Source organism: Erpetoichthys calabaricus, chromosome 1 (genome assembly GCF_900747795.2).
Source record: "Erpetoichthys calabaricus chromosome 1, fErpCal1.3, whole genome shotgun sequence".
Lineage (NCBI taxonomy): Eukaryota > Metazoa > Chordata > Cladistia > Polypteriformes > Polypteridae > Erpetoichthys > Erpetoichthys calabaricus.
This window is the reverse complement of record NC_041394.2, coordinates 16,783,445-16,797,809: the sequence shown is the minus strand read 5'-3', so window position 1 is coordinate 16,797,809 and position 14,365 is coordinate 16,783,445. Positions and strand designations below refer to the sequence as shown.

Below are 14,365 nucleotides of genomic sequence, written 5' to 3'. Positions count from 1 at the left end.
TTCATTTTGGAATAAGGCTATAATATAACAAAATGTGGAAAAAGTGATGCGCTGTGAATATTTTCCGGATGCACTGTAGGAGATATGTCAATGTCAAAAGTATGGGGTTTACCCCACATGCATTTATTGGTTACTTTGAAAAAAAAATTTATTAACTGCTGATGATTTAGATCGTTTTGTCTGTGCTGAAATTCCCAACAGAGAAACCTATCCTGAATTATGGTGCAAAGTCATTAAACACATGTCTCACAGACCTCATTTAAAAGATTCAGCATTTTAGGACCAGGGCTGCAACTAATGATTATTTTGGTAGTCGACTATCGTTCAATTTGTTTTTTTGATTAGTTACGATTATTTCATGCCTGACTATTTTGATGCCTGCGACCTGTGGTTGCACATCCTGTTCTGGGCTCCAGTGCATGTCTTACCTCATCTTCTCACGTCTGTCCACCTGTGAATCTCACCCTGATGTCTCTGCATTAACGATTAAAGTTAATAATAATCAAATTAAAATAACCAGTGAAACATAAAGATTTGAAAATAATCAGATGTTTTTTTATTAGTGTGACCATCACAATAAAAAGGAAATACAATAAACAATACAAACTAAAGTGCACATAGTCTTTAAACAAAAAAAGTGCATTTAAGTTAACCAAAAATGGCCACTGGTATGTTTTAAAGTCCAAAAGTTTAAACAAAGTTTCAATTCAAATAAAATAAAACAATAATGTACAGTTTATAAAAGATTCAGTTCATATTCCTGATTGCAGGAACATGAGCATTTCGACATGCTCTGGTGTGAGGCTGGCTCTCTTCTTTGAGACAATGTTCCCAGCTGTTGAGAAGAGACACTCCGAGGGAGTAGACGTAGCAGGAATATACAAGAATGATTTTGCAGACAGAGAAAGATGTCTTAATCATCACACTCTGAAGGAAAAGTGTTGTAGTTTATCACATCATGTACTATATTATGCCAAAATAAAAAGAATAACGGACTAAATATGTAACAAGCTAATTACTGATATACTCCAAAACACAAGTTACCTACCGTTAGTTAAAGATGGTTTACTATTAATATGAACTCAAATATTATATGAAAAAAGAAGAAAAAGAAACTAGGATGGCTCAGCTACTCCTATTCACTCGTTTACTAGAGCTCCAAACACGTTAGCAAGCATAACTGAAATTACAGTTAGGTCCATAAATATTTGGACAGACGCAACTTTTTTCTAATTTTGGTTCTGTACATTACCACAATGAATTTTAAATGAAACAACTCCGATGCAGTTGAAGTGCAGACTTTCAGCTTTAATTCAGTGGGGTGAACAAAATGATTGCATAAAAATGTGAGGCAACTAAAGCATTTTTTAACACAATGTACAGAACCAAAATTAGAAAAAAGTTGTCTCTGTCCAAATATTTATGAACCTAACTCTATATTCACTTAACCCTTAAACCACTGGAGCCGGCTAAAGTTGTTTCTCAGTGCAATGTGCCAGCACGCGGGAGCAAAGTATATTCGCCGATGTACTGTATATTGATTGAACCCCGTGACTGGCTATATTTGCTTCACAGACCAATTTGCCAGCACGCCGGAGGTGATTAGTCAAAGCAGTATATTCATTGAGCAGCCAGCTCATGACCACTGCTGGCCTCAGCAGAACTGCAGCCCCACTGTCTCTGGGATTCAGCCTCTGCACTAGACGAGCCTGCAAGCATCGGCACTTACCTCTGTGTGTTTGTGTGCAGCCAGTTCAAGTGCAGTTGGCTCAGTGATTTACTGAATTTCACCAATGACTTCAGTTGCACCTTGGACATATAATAATAGATTGTTGTAGTAGTTTTTTTTTTTTTTTTTTTTTTTTTTTATAGTTTTTACAGTTCATTGACAATGTGTAAAATGACCAGTGTTGCAGTAATTGTGAAAAAAAATACGTGTTCCAATAAAATTTCACATTTTCTTTGTAAATTGTGATGTTTACTTAAAAAGTGCAGCTAAAAAGTATTTGGCATCCAGGGGTGCATTAACCCCCATGTATATGTCGGTTTAAGGGTTAACTATCATTGTCGAAACCTTGATATACTCATTATAGTACAAACATCAACGTTAACACGGGACAATAACTTTACTCGCTAAAACTTACCTCTCAAGAGATGGTAGTATCACAGCTCCAGGATGCTTGCGGTCTCAGATGCTCATGCATCGCGGTGGTGCTGCCGTGAAAACAAAGCTCCACTTTGCCTTCAATTTTTTTTTTCTTTTTCTTTTTCAGTGAAGTGCTCCCACACTTTAGAAAATTTCTGTCTCAATTTTTTTCCATCTCCTTCCCCTTCCTCTATGCGACTCGCCATTGCAACCACGTTTATTTTCCTCTACATTCTTCTTCTCCTCAGACTTCGTTCTTCGTTGGTAGGACTGTGTGCAGCCTTGACAAACAATAACAAACGATACTGCCCCCAGACGTTCATGTAGTGCATTGCAGTTACAAAAACCAATGTGGTTCTTTGTTACTGGAGCCTCTATTGAAGGTTCAGTTTATGACACGTCGACAATAATAAATCCGCGTCAACGATTTTTTGTGTTGCAGCCCTAGCGAAGCCCCCTAGTAAACTTATAAAGTTATTACAGTGGAAACCTCTTCACATTTATCTTTCTGTTTCCCGAATTAACATCAAACATTGCTCAACTATTGCTGAACTTTTATCTCTGGCTAGAATGCCTTACTGACACCATTACCTGTGGGCCCTGACTGGATCTGTTAAAAGCTTACAATGTTAAATTTTCTTTGAAAAACATGAGGATGTCCACACTCTACATGAAGTTTAGTCCTCCCTGCTGTGACAATTTCCTCTGCTGTTGAAACACTCAGTGGGTACAGACATAGCAGGGGCAGATGTATGATTTGACCAGAAAAGCAAGCGTTCTCTCTCCATCATACCAGAAGACTGTAGTTGAGAGCAGTGCAAGATTCACTGCTGTTTCATTCTTCATTCCTCCATACTGTACTCTATCCTCTGTCTCTGAATCGGTATCACTGAAAGGTGCATCGATGACTCAGGCACTTGTTCATGTATCTGCAGGTTGCTGCTCTCTTAACCATCAAGAGAACTATTCCAATACAATGAATCGTTTTTTTCTTTAGCAGTCCCTATCAATTTGAAAACAAGCCTGTGGATGGAGTGGAGCATCTATGAAACAATATTGTGATTTGCCGTACCACTCCATGGATGGGACTTGCTAAATTAAGTGTTTGTTGTGATGCCTATTGTACTTGCACTCTACATGCTCCTTCAAACTCTGGGCATCTGTAGACATACCCATTCAGATCAGTGGTGGACACAGATCCAAGCAAATGTTAAAAAAAATAAAATCATATTTTTTATTTACAATATCAGCACAATAGTGTCATGCACTCAATAAAAAAGCAATCCCCTGCAGTGACACAGAATATTAACGATATGTACTATGGTTCTTAAATCAAAAGGTGTATAAAAAAAAGTAAGAAACACAAACTATTTTTCCTCCTCCTTTAGATATATGACAGGAATCAAAGGAGATGAAAAAAGAACACTTATCCAAAATACAAAATTGAAGAAAAATGGCACAAGCACACCAGACTGGAAAAATCCATCCATATAATACATTCACAAGAATGCTTTTGAAAAGACTGTACTGTATTTCACTCACTCACCGCTCAAAAGATGACCCCAGATGGGCATGATTCAGTTTTATATGCCGGGTGCAGACTACCTGGCTAATCTTCAAAGATCTCTGCTTGCGACAGTGATGCCTGTTGCGACATCCTCCTTTTGCAGATGGATGCCCTGTATGTTGTTTCTCTTCAGTCATGCGCGCAAATCTGCTAGCAGGCATATATTCACACATCTTCCACTTTCAGGTAACTTTTCTAAACTTCCAGTTCTCTCACTCTCCGAGACTTTGACTCTCTTACAGCTGCATACTCCATTTCATGCTGGTATCTTCCGTGACTCACGCGTGTTAAATTGGACTTCCTTCCTCTGTAGGCACAAAGTAACACCATGTTGCTGGCATGGTGGTGGTTGAGGGTTCAATAGACATGACTGGCCTCTTCATGCCTGGCTTGAATGGCCAGTGATGCTTCCTTCTGCGTCGGGACTTACTGGTCAGCTGTTTCTCTCCCAGTGCCTCTATGAACCTACCTTGCAGGTAATGTCACCTTTCATAACAAATTATAAAAGAAAAAAAGCTATGATTAGTTATTTTTCTTGTCCTAAAACAAAAATACTGTGATATGGGCTATCGCATGTGTTAAATACCCTTACTCTGCAGTCTCTGCCCACTTTCACATATAGTGAGGTCTGTGATGTGTGCCAACAATTTTCACCTTCACATCATTATAGAGACGGTAAATAATATTTCTGCCAAAGTGCAATCTTTTTTTCTTACACATCTAGAGTTTAAATCACATTTTAAATCTGATGGTTTCGACACAAAATGTTTTGGTTTACCTTTGTGTTTCATTTCAGCCATGTGATAAGGTCATACAATAAACAATACATGGCTACATTGCATATTGCTGGCATTTTGTATTGTAAAATTTGACACAAGGAAATTTTGTCATGCCTTTCATGGTGGAGGCAGAGTGGTGGCTCAGAGGCTAAGGACCTGTGCTGGTATTTGGGAGGTTGCTGGTTCAAATCCTGTTACTGCCAGAAGGGATCCTACTCTGTTGGGCCCTTGAGCAAGGCCCTTAACCTGAAAATTGCTCCAGGGACGCTGTACAATGGCTGACCCTGCGTTCTGACCTTCAAAGGTCATGCAAAAAGGCAATTTCTCCTCAGGGATTAATACAGTGTACCAGATACCAAATACAGTAGAACCTCGGTTCACGAACATCTTGGTACACGTACAACTCGGTTTACGACCAAAAAGTTCGCCAAACTTTTGCCTCGGTTCACGACCACACACTCGGTATACGAACAAGCCAGGTTCCCTTTTGGTTTGTACATGTTCAGTCTCTCCCTGTGCATTTCCTGTGCAGCGAGCGAGAGAGAGAGCGCGACACACACACAGAGGCAGCGCGAGAGACAGAGGCACACACACAGGCAGCGCAAGACAGAGAGAGCCGCACACACACAGGAGCACGCACGCACGCACACACACACACAGGAGCGCTCTAGAGAGACACACACACAGGCGCTCCAGGCTCGCAAAAGAGAGACGCACGCACACACACAGGCGCGGGAGAGAGAGGCGCACACACACACAGGAGCGCACTAGAGAGACACACACACACACAGGAGCGCGCTAGAGAGACACACACACACACAGGAGCGTGCTAGAGAGACACACACACAGGCGCTCCAGGCTCGCAAAAGAGAGACGCACACACACACACACACACAGACAGACATGCGAGAGAGAGAGCGCGAGCGAGGGACGCATAAGGTAGAAAAGGCTTGTTTTTGTTTTCAGTTCTATTTACAGTGATCGGTTCGTAGCCTGTATTGTTGCAATGTTACTTTTCTTGGTGGTTTATTAAATTACGGATTTTTCAAATGTTCATTTATTTCCCTGTGCTTAAAACTCATTAAAAAAAAAAGTGTTTTTAGCCAGCGGTTGGTAGCGCTATAGCGCGAACTATTGCATTGTTAGTTTTCTCTGTTGTTCAAGGTTTTCTCAGTGTTATTCAATGTTTTTACATTTAGTTTACCATTACGCTGTGCATTCTATGGTATAATTAACTATATTTGTGCTTAAAAACTAAAAAAAAATAAATATATATATATATATATATATATATATATATATATATATATATATATATATATATATATATATATATACATACAGTTCGTACGGTCTGGAAAGAATTAATTGTATTTACATACAATCCTATGGGAGAAATTGCTTCAGTTCATGACCAACTCGGTTTACGACCAGAGTTTTGGAACGAATTATGGTCGTGAACCGAGGTTCCACTGTACCAGAAAAAATACCAATCATGCTCTTGGTTTATAGTTTGCACATTCTCCCCATGTTTTCTTGGGATCTTTCCTCTGAAACTTCAGTTTTCTACCTATATCCCAAAGAGCCATGTGTGTTGGGTTAATTAGCGATTATAATTTGCTGTGAGAGGATCTGAGATACACTGTCACCCTAAGAATAGATGTGTGTTCTGTGTTAATGAGTGATTAAAAATAGGCCTCGGGAAGTTTTGTTGCTTTGTGCATATGTAGACTGTACAATGGACTAGCACCCTGTGCAGAGCTGGTTCCTACCTTGTAGTTGATGCTGATGGGATAAGCTTTACCTCCTCCTTCATCCCTCTCGAATTGCATTAAGCAGGTTCAGGAACAATTTTTACATTTGTGTCATTGTGTCATGAAATAAAGTAAGCAGGCTGATCAAAAAATTCTACTGGTTATAACAATGCTACAGTTCTTTTTCAGCTTTTATAAATTGGTACAGTGCAGGGAGTTTTTTTTAATGTTTTTTTAATCTTTACCATAAGTCTGCTTCATGATTGAAACTGAGCACAAAGGTTGTTTATTTAGCATATTGATCAACTTTCAGTTGTTTAAAAGTGGTTTACATAGAATAAAAGATAATAATGAGAAAAAAGCATCATAAAGAATTATATATTTATATGTATGTGTGTATATGTATGTGTTGTATGTGTGTGTATATATAAAACTAGAAAATGTTATACATACATAAACACTTGTACACCAACATACAAACATCAATAACTTATACATAAACAAGAATAAAATGAACACAGTATAAACAATATTAATAGAAAAATTTAAACACTCAAACAAAAATGCAAGTGAACAAAAGTGCTTGTTTAGTAAAACTTAAAACTATGAATTGTGGTAGTTGACCTTATTTCAAGAACAGTTAAATGTAATTGACCCTTAGATGAACTGTTTGTTTGTAAAATGAAGTATCAGTTCAAATGTTTTTCTATACAGCAAAATTTGTGTGTGTGTGTGTGTGTGTTTGTATATACTGTATATCTATAAGTTGTGATGTTTGAAGAAGGGTCTCCTAAAAATTTTCAGTACCATTATAGAAAGTATTTTTTTCTATGACCCCTTCTTCAAACACATTAAAAATACCATCTACCAAAAATATTTCCAGACTTAATATCTCTCTCACACTGCATTCCCGTTCTGTTCACACAACATGCCAAAAGCTTAATGCTGCCACAGAAATTGTACTATTTTGAGCTGTAGCCATTTTAAGCAGAGTTGTTAAGAGAGTGAGATACACAATGCATTAGCACCCTGCAAAATAAGGAAAAAAGCTAGAAAGACTAGAAATCTGTATGTATTTTATGTACATTTGCCAGATACACAGATTTAAATATTCTGTGCAAAGTGACATTGACTACACTACAAGAGCACACACCCTTCATGTCAGTAAGGCACTACTTTAACAGTCTACTGTGTGCTACATCACAAATCACAGCACCTTCAAATCATCAATAAGTTTAGAAATAAAGCTTAGGATTTATATTTTTGGTTTAGCAGACTTGTGAATTTTATACTGTTCCTCCTAGTTTATCGGCAAACAAAAGAATTCAAAACAGCTGGTTTCCATTTTCATGGATTGTCAGTGATCACGCTGTTCCTACAGTGTGTGACTTCTGAAAGCAACATACATCACTTTTCCTTTGTTGTTATATTTGTTAATAATGCAGCTGATTGCAGTTTTTCAATCTATTACTTTTATCAATATCACACATTTATATATATATATATATATATATATATATATACACACACACACACACACACTAGGGATGCACCGATACCACTTTTTTGGAAAACGAGTACGAGTACTTGCATTTCAGTACTCGCCGATACCGAGTACTTGCCGATACCGAGTACTTAATAAAAACATGATTTAAATTTACAGGTAACAGCTTTAGTCATATAATTTAACAAAAAAAACAAGAAACTCTCGTCTATCCACTGGGAGGTTAGGCTAATTAGTGACACGGGGCTAACACTGCTTGTCCAAATATCCGTGGTGAAACTAAACACAGAGGAGGCTTGCAGTAGGCTGTGGATATGTTTTTTCACGAAGTCGTGTAGTTTAGGCAGCTCCTTGTCAGTCATGTAGTGGCGGCTTGGGACATCATATCTGGGCTCCAGAACATGGAGGAGACGCAGGAATCCCACATTTTCTACCTCCGAGAGTGGCTGGTCACTCAATGCAATGTACTCGATAATTGCCTGTGTTATTTTCACAGCACGTGGATTGTCTCTGGACATTTTCTCTCGTCTTGCAAGAGTTTGCTGCAGCGTGGGTTGTGTTGGTTTAGAAGCGTGGGTAAACTCTTTGTACTCGTTGTCGTGTTGGGATTTTAGGTGCTTGATTAAATTACTTGTGTTAAATGCGCTACCTTTTGAGCCTCCTCTGGACAATTTCGCTGAGCACAATTTGCAGTCCGCCTTTGTTTTGTCGTCTTCATTCACTTTGAAATAGTTCCACATGGCTGACATGTCTCGCCTCGCCTTCTCCCCGCTCTGAGCTGCAGCCGGGGCCTGGGGGCGGGCACTCGGTGCCTGTGATTAACCCCTTACACGCCGCTCAAAAATAGACATTTCTCAGACCGTGGTATCGGTCCCCGGTATCGGGGGACTTTTAACGAGTACGAGTACTTTAGAAAATGTGGTATCGAGGCCAATACCAGATACCCGTTTCGATATCGGTGCATCCCTAACACACACACACACACACACACACACAGGGCTGGGAATTGATTTAAAAAAAAAATTAACTAATTTAGTTCATAAATGTATGTAATTAATTGTGATTATTTGCATGTAACATTTAAAGTATTTAATTATAAAATACTTAAATCATGAAGTAAATATACACTGAATTACAAATTTAATGTAGAATCATCGTTTAAACTTATCTACGCAATGACCTTAAACCTGAACTTTTAACAAAATTGTACTTGAGCAAGTACAACCTGATTTTGAATGCCTTCCTAAAAGGCAAGTTGAAAAGAAGGTAGAAAGAAAATGAGACCAATGTATTAATTTTCAAATTGGCATAGCATATGAGACACTATCATGTCAAAATAAAAATTAGACAATTCCAATGACTGTTGACTTTGAGTGCACTGCTGAAGACTGAATTAATTGAAAGTATAAGCATCTCTTAAATGGGCATACATTAAAACTTTTGTTAAAACTCCATAAATACTATCCTCACCACCAGCAACTTGATAATTATACCCTACACAAGTGTTATTTAACTGGTAGACCATGGAAATAACAGTGTAGTGCCCCTGGATCCTGACTTGAGAGAGGCATACTCCTTAGGTGGTCGAGACCTGTCTGAGCAGGATGGGACTACCTGGAGAAGCCAACATAAAAGCAGCTCTGTGATCGTCATTTTGTAGGCAGTTTAGCACATCTATAGATTTGATGCTTTTGTGGTTGGTATAATCATACCCTGGGAATTTCTGGGTTACAAAAGTGTGCCACCACAGAGAAACATTTGGAAAACCCTGCTCTACCTACACCTTTGCTCCTGGCATGCTAAAAATATCTCTGTAGCTGCTATCTCACATAAAAATGGACACTGTGCCTTAGTTGGGTGGTTTTGTTACGTTCTTTGCGTAATTTTGCATTGATACTGCAGACTTGAATCATTACACTTCTATTTTGTTGAATTTTGTCATTATATTAGGGCAGTCAGCACTGTAACCTAGCTGACAGACTGGTGCGTTAAATACAGATGTACTATAGACTTATTTTGGTTTTAATGCCTCTAAAAATAACTTGTGACATTGATTTAGTCTTCTTTCAGAGGTCGTAATTTTTGCAACTTTTCTCTATTGCAACACCCCATACCGCTGCAGCTATGTCAGTATGTATAAATCAAGAAAATGAACACCAGTGCTACATAGTGACATGAGTCGTATCATTATGAACAGCGTAATGTTAAACCTTTAAAAGACATACAATTTTTAAAAGTAGTATATAAATACACTACTGGATGTGTATGTAATTTTTTAGGAACACACTTAACTTATTTGTATTACTGTTTTGTAATGTAAAAAAAAAAAAATACATGAAAATGCCGCCCTGACCAAAGCACTGCCTAAGGCGTTTGCCTTGTTGTCAGCCCTGGGTGCAACAATATTTTTTAACACGTTAAAAAACAGGCCACATTAATCGCTTAAAGATTAATGTGTTAACTTTCCCAGGTCTAACAAATGTATTTTGTTGGCTGTGTGTCCTTGTGGCTAAGGAATTCTATTTTAAACTAGAAAGCTGCCAGTTAATTTCCTTCTCCCACTTCAATATTCAGTCCTGAGCAAATAATTTATATCATCTTTGCTTTAGTAGGGTATAGATGTGGACAAAAGTATGGTATGAGTGAGCAGAGAGAATAAAGCAAGCTAGCAAGGAATATAGCTTAGTAAGGAAAGAATTATGTTTTATGGTTATAGTAACATGATAACATATGCCCTTCTTGTTTTCATTCTGGTGGACATGCAAGTGCTTCAGAAAAATGACCTTTGTAACCTATGCTGGTTTAAGAAGTTGATGTGTGCCCAGAAAGCCAGGTTATGTATTTACTCTTGTTTTTTACCCATATTGTGCAAATGTACCGGTTAGTTTCTGATACAAACACACTCACATAGTGTCAATTTAGTGTGTTTGAGTTGGGTACCTGTAATGAAGACTCCTTCTTGACCTGGGCTGGTTCCTGCCTTGCTTTTGATGCTGCTAGAATAGAGTCTGACCTCCCAGCAGCAACCTGGCCATTTACACCAAGTGAAATCTATAGTTCTAAGTGGCAAATAATCTCCCAATTCCATTTCCTTACAAATTCCACTTTGAGAATTCCTTCATGGATCCAAGTTGCAGTTTTTATTTTCTGCTTCACTTGGGCAAGTATCTTTCATGATGACAATGTCTTTCCGTTGAGTGTGTACTCTTGGTAACCCAGTGGTTTGACTAGAGTAACAGCAAGCATATTCTTTTGCCATCCCCTTTCACTAAATACATATTTAATCGGTGAAGTGCTTTTGGAATGACTCTGCACAGTATCCCTCCTGGTGAATTCCAGTTATGCCATGCATCAAGGCTGCTCATGTGCATATGGTTGTGCCCCAGTTTATTACTAAATGATGTTTTATTGTGATTTCCACCTCTTCGGCCACTGCATGTCTGGTAGTTTTGATCATTGTTTACATCTCTTGAAGTGTACGTCTTTTAGTAAACACAGTATACAGTTGAATTAAGGCAGTTAGTCATGTTTTGTGTGGAGGTGCTTTTCAAGATTTTCTGTCAAAATCAAACAGTAAGATAAAGTAGATGTCCTATGAAATGATGCGTAGGTCACGTATAATTTGTAAGGCAACACATTTATCTTAATGAAATTTTCATTCCGTTCTCAACCTAAAGTTTAATTTTAATATATTGCTGTTTTCTTATTTTCAGACTCATTGTCTAAAATGGCATTTTCAAAAACATGCAATTTCTGCAGAGTATTATTACAAAGCATAACTCCTAGATAAATAAATTTGTTGTCTCAGATTAGAGTGCTTTGCTTTCATGTGGACTTTGATTCATCTGAAGTGTTTTTACTGTTATATTTCTACAATTGGCTGTGCAACTCTGAAATGTTTAAATTGTTTTTGTTTTTCCACCCAGCTCAAAATGTGACTGTGGATGAGATTGTCACCGCTTACAAAAATGCCTGTCAAAAACTAAATTGCAAGCCTATTCCAAAGCTACTGAAACAAATCCAGGTAGGTAGGAATGATTGAAGCTATACTGTACCAGACACTTGTATTAATAATATAGCATGCAGATACAGCTCATTATTTTAAATAATTTATTTAAATATTCTCTATCGTTCATTTTTTTTTAAATTACTACAGTACAGGTAATGAAAATTTCAGTTTTCTACTGGGATTGGTTTTGATGGAATACCATGGTTTCCCTGCACTGGATTGAAAACTATTTTAATTTTGTTGGCACTGTAGATGAAAATGGGTTAGAGTATTGGTCAAAGCCAAATGTAATAAATTATATATCATGTTTCAGACTGAGTCTTTGTGTCTTGTGTTTGGCATTGTTCAGAGTTATTTTTAAAAGCATACAAAGCAATACAAAACGTTTAAAATGGGATCTAAGTAAAACATTTAATAAAGATTCAAAACAGAAAACAAAATATAATGTTTAAGATTATGTGTATGAAAAATTAATGTTTTTAGAGGGGCCATGCAGTTTCAGATTTATATGATTTCAATTCACTTATTCAGCAAAAATATTTTAATAAAATATACAAATTTTGTGTCCATACTGAAACTTATTTTTTTATTATTTTTTTTTTGCCTGTACTCCTATGTCCATGAAGTTAATCTAATTCCCAAGGTGTACACTCTCAGGTAGCTCTATAAAATATAGGATAAATGACAATCTAGCTGCTGTTTATCCACCTTTTATTTTGGGTGTCTCTTTCCATACCCATGTGAGTTAATTAACTCGTGTAGAAGCTGCTTGGCCACATTGCTTCTGTTGTGAACTTTTCCAACAAAGGACTGGCCATACTGGGTCCATTTCGTTTTTTTCTTCACCTGTTTGCTAACCCAAAAATCTGTCACGATAATAAACAATAATCGCTTTTTTCATAATCAGACACGCACATAGTTACCAAGAGAGATTTACTGATATGCCTTTGTAATATTTTTTTTCCACTGATCACAGTTAACAGTTTTATCTCAATATGGGTTTAGGTTAAACAGAGATGTATTAAAAAACAATGCACAGTTGTGACTATTGCAAACTTAACTATCACGTTTTTTGCTTGTTCAAAGAAATCTTGTCTTTGCTTTTCTGATAGTATTTAAAATTGCTGTGACCTTGGTAAAAAAGAATATCATTTCAGCAAAGAAATAAAATATTATTGTCAATCACACATTATTCACAGTAAATAACTCTCATTAAAAGACTACGTCAAAGAATTAGAGGCTGTTTTATACTGACAAAGCCAAAGCTTTCTGTTCTTCAGGTTCATGGATGAAGTACTGCATTATTTTCAAAAAGTATATTGCTGTTCTTTTGATTAGAGATTTTTATAGAGTTCATTATTTCTTTTTTGACTTAATGGATAGTAACTGAGAGTAAAGTGGAACACCAGTGCTTTTAGTGAAGCTGAGAAGTGTGCATTTTATTTGCATACTGTAAAACTGAATTTTTGCATTGCTAAACATGTCGGCATTCATGACAGAAGGAAATGTTAAGGGTAAAATTATACAGCCATCACGAACGATATTGATTAAATTGAGATTTACAGCACTATAATTCAAGGAGATGAATATCTGTAATTTCAAACTAGACAGTATTGTATCTGCAGCAGAATTACTAACACTAAACCCAATCTTCCAAATACACTTAAATTATCCATTTAAGGCTAAAGTCATGTTGCCTTTAATGACAGTGTGAGCAAATCCAAATTTTTATCCTCGGTATGTAAGCACATTTCTTGATAGTGTATTTGGGGGAAGCGCACACAAGGTGTAGGTAAAATTTAAAAAAAAAAAAATACAGGTTCATATTCTTTAATTGTTTTTTACCCTACATATAGCAAGAAGTAAAGCTGAAATATCCACACAGGGCCATGCAAGTCATTCACACTGCACATTAGAAATGTCATTGTGAATATTTTTTAAATTATTGTATTAATAAATTGAAAAGGTTGTTGAACATTTTTTTGTTTTGGAACAGATATGCAGATAAGTAGCTTTTGATGATGTTTACTCTATAATAATACAATTATAAATTTAAAGAAATGCATAAAAAAGTGATCAAGTAATGTACTATCATAAGGTATGACATTTGGTTTCATTTAAATTTTTTCTTGTTGTGCGTCAATCCTTATGTTGACAGTCCAGGTTGATCCACTGTTCATGTAATATCCTTTTCATCCACGCTTGAAGTATAAAATATGTGTAAAACCAAGCTTTGATGTACCATTTTGTTTCTTATGCTTTTCTTAGGTTTGTAGGAACAGTATTGTCAGGTGTACATAGTACAATGAAATTCTTACTAGCATGTGCTAATTAACACTTGGACAGTATTTATTGATTGATTGATTGATTGGGGTGGCATGATGAAGCAATACATAAGTGCTGCTACCACATGGATCTAGCAATGTGGGTTCAAGTCTAAACCCAAAGTCTGCTTTATGGTGTGTACATTTTGTGGTATTTTGCTAATAAGGTATTTTTAGACATTTGCTGTGATTTTCACTTTAATACAATCCTGTGTCATGGCACAGTCCTCGATTAGCAAATGAAAATGGGTGTTAGTGATAAAAGCATTAAACTTGAAACCA

At 36.8% G+C, this 14,365-nt stretch overlaps 1 protein-coding gene across 1 annotated transcript in view; it reads left to right on the top strand.

The window, feature by feature from the left end:
- ppp1r37 (protein phosphatase 1, regulatory subunit 37) overlaps positions 1-14,365 on the top strand; it is a 183,841-nt gene that overhangs the window by 67,277 nt on the left and 102,199 nt on the right. The window contains 1 exon segment of the mRNA XM_028793010.2: positions 11,677-11,774. Within this exon segment, the coding sequence (XP_028648843.2) occupies positions 11,677-11,774 (98 nt within the window).